The sequence below is a fragment of the Brassica napus genome, chromosome C6 (genome assembly GCF_020379485.1).
Source record: "Brassica napus cultivar Da-Ae chromosome C6, Da-Ae, whole genome shotgun sequence".
Lineage (NCBI taxonomy): Eukaryota > Viridiplantae > Streptophyta > Magnoliopsida > Brassicales > Brassicaceae > Brassica > Brassica napus.
Genome location: NC_063449.1, coordinates 43,720,515 through 43,722,753, shown reverse-complemented (window position 1 = coordinate 43,722,753; position 2,239 = coordinate 43,720,515). Strand labels below are relative to the sequence as shown.

The 2,239-nt window shown below is 34.8% G+C and overlaps 1 protein-coding gene across 1 annotated transcript; it reads right to left on the bottom strand.

Annotated features, from left to right (window-relative positions):
• Positions 1–769: 769 nt before the first annotated feature.
• On the bottom strand, positions 770–1,839 carry BNAC06G32990D. Its single transcript, XM_013816940.3, has one exon. The coding sequence runs from the start codon at positions 1,603–1,605 to the stop codon at positions 976–978; it is 630 nt and encodes a 209-aa protein (XP_013672394.1). The 5' UTR covers positions 1,606–1,839; the 3' UTR covers positions 770–975.
• Positions 1,840–2,239: the final 400 nt, after the last annotated feature.

Below are 2,239 nucleotides of genomic sequence, written 5' to 3'. Positions count from 1 at the left end.
AAAAGTAGTCAAACTAGTCTATCTTATTAAAGTAGAAGTACCTAAAAGTTTTGTTTGGCAACTTTGATAGTAGTAAAAAAAACTAATACTGTTTGGAAACATGAATAGCTTAATAAGATAGATTTATTATTCCATGTTTAAATCTTTTAATTTACAATAAATGAGCTTTTAATTCTCTTATATCTTTGATCCGTTTTTGTGTTGGTCCACCAATGATAATTAAATAATGTTTTTTGACATACATACCAAACGTTGTATTCCGTATCAAACCAAATCATAGAAATCAAAACTGAAATATTTTTTAATAGTAATATTTTTAAAAGTACCATTCTACGGACCCCCTGTTACAGAACCTCCTGTTACACAATACAGTGAAAAATACATAGTTTAAAACATATAAACAAAAATAGTCAAACTAGAACCGTTAACTTTTCGTTTTTTTAAGTTTGTATATACCGTAAAATATGCATTCGCGCAATCGCGCGGATGAAGATCTAGTAATATTATTATAACAATAAGCAGTTTCTATTATATAATGCAACTCGATTCACTAGGTACGCTCAACTATCAGCAGTTTCTAAATGGTAAAAACCAACAAAATAAAAGATCAGTACGTACAAACTCGTCCATGTCTAGAAGAACAAATTTAGTTAATGTTATTTTGTATGTACTTGTACATATAGCCTAGCTTGCTTTCACATGGGATGGGATTGGAAATTAGCTAGAGAGATATCACAGAACGTTCAGTCTTGGTTCCACAAAATTGTAATAATTGCAGAAAAATACAATAGTATTATATAAAAAAGTTATCGCATAGACACATGTATTGTCAATAAATAACTAAAACATCCGTTTGCGAACAATTCACTCTGAAATAATCATGTGCCCACTCATAATATGTTACATTCATAGAAAATTATATAAAAAAGAGTATTACAAAGATCAAGAGAAAATATATATAGTAAACACAATGAATTAACGGCGACGGCGTGGCAGATGATCATAAGAAGCAGCTTTTCTTGTTCTTGGGAGATAAACAATGGACTCTGTCACTGTACAAGTTCTCCGACAAGAACCGTAGAGACTCACTAACCCAAACCTGTCGCCGATGCTGCTCTTTGATCCACCGGAGTTTCCTCGGAATCTCTCTTCTTCCCTCTCGTCTTCATCGTCGTCGTTGTCTTTGGAACACTCCAACAACGCGGCCGCGAAGGGATCTTTCTCAGTCACCGGGAAGCTGTTCTTCTTACTTAAACTGTTAGATTTTTTATTTTTTCCGGTGACCGGAAAATGTGTACTCCGGTGAGGAGGGAGGGGTAGTATAACTGAAGATTCTTTATTTAGGCGGTGGTTGAGTCTGTGAGAGTAGTCTTTGGGTTTCCCTGGAAGGTGTTCCCAAGAGAATGGAACACCGAGGAGACGAAGAGGAGTCGCCGGAGAATTTAAAGGAGAGTCGCCTTGAAACACGAGGGAGCTAGAGGAGCAAGAGGAGAATGACGAGAAGGAAGAAGAAGATAAAGATCGTCGGGAACAAGTGTTTCTCTTCGCCGGAAAGTTGACCGGATCAGATCTTCTAGCTAAAGTTCGGGTTCTTGAAGAATCCATGAGGAACAAGAAGAGAGAGAGAGACAATGTGATCCAGAGAAGAGCTCTGTATTTTGGCTTTTAGTTTATTCTCTGATGAGATTCTCCTTTTAAGCTGTGGAAAAATAAAGGACAGAATTGTCCAATTATTATTTTTAAACATTTTGTTAAATTTTATTGTAATTACAATAGTGACAGTAAAAGGCAAAACATAATTATTACATCTAAGTAGTGTTGTTTTGTTTCTACTAATTCTGTAACTCTTTACCGAATTAATTATACGCTTGCATTTGAAACTTTTATTTAGATGCGGAATAAACACAATAATAGCACAAGGTTCTCTCCAGAGCATCAACACAATAATAGTACAAGGTTCTCTCCGGAGCATGACACATCAGACTTTTAAATCATTGTGTAGTTGTCATGTAAATAAATGAAAAAAGTTGTATTACGAGTCAAAACATTTCATTGTTTATACATCATTCTAAAATATACACGTTAACTATCTATTCTCTGAATTCTATTTGTCTTCTCTCAGATTCTTTAGTTTCATCATTTTCAAAAAACGTCGTCTTCCCATCTATATCCTTGTAACACCGTCTGGTGGCTCAAGACAAGTGGTACTGATAAAGCAATCAATTGAAAGTGGAGAAGA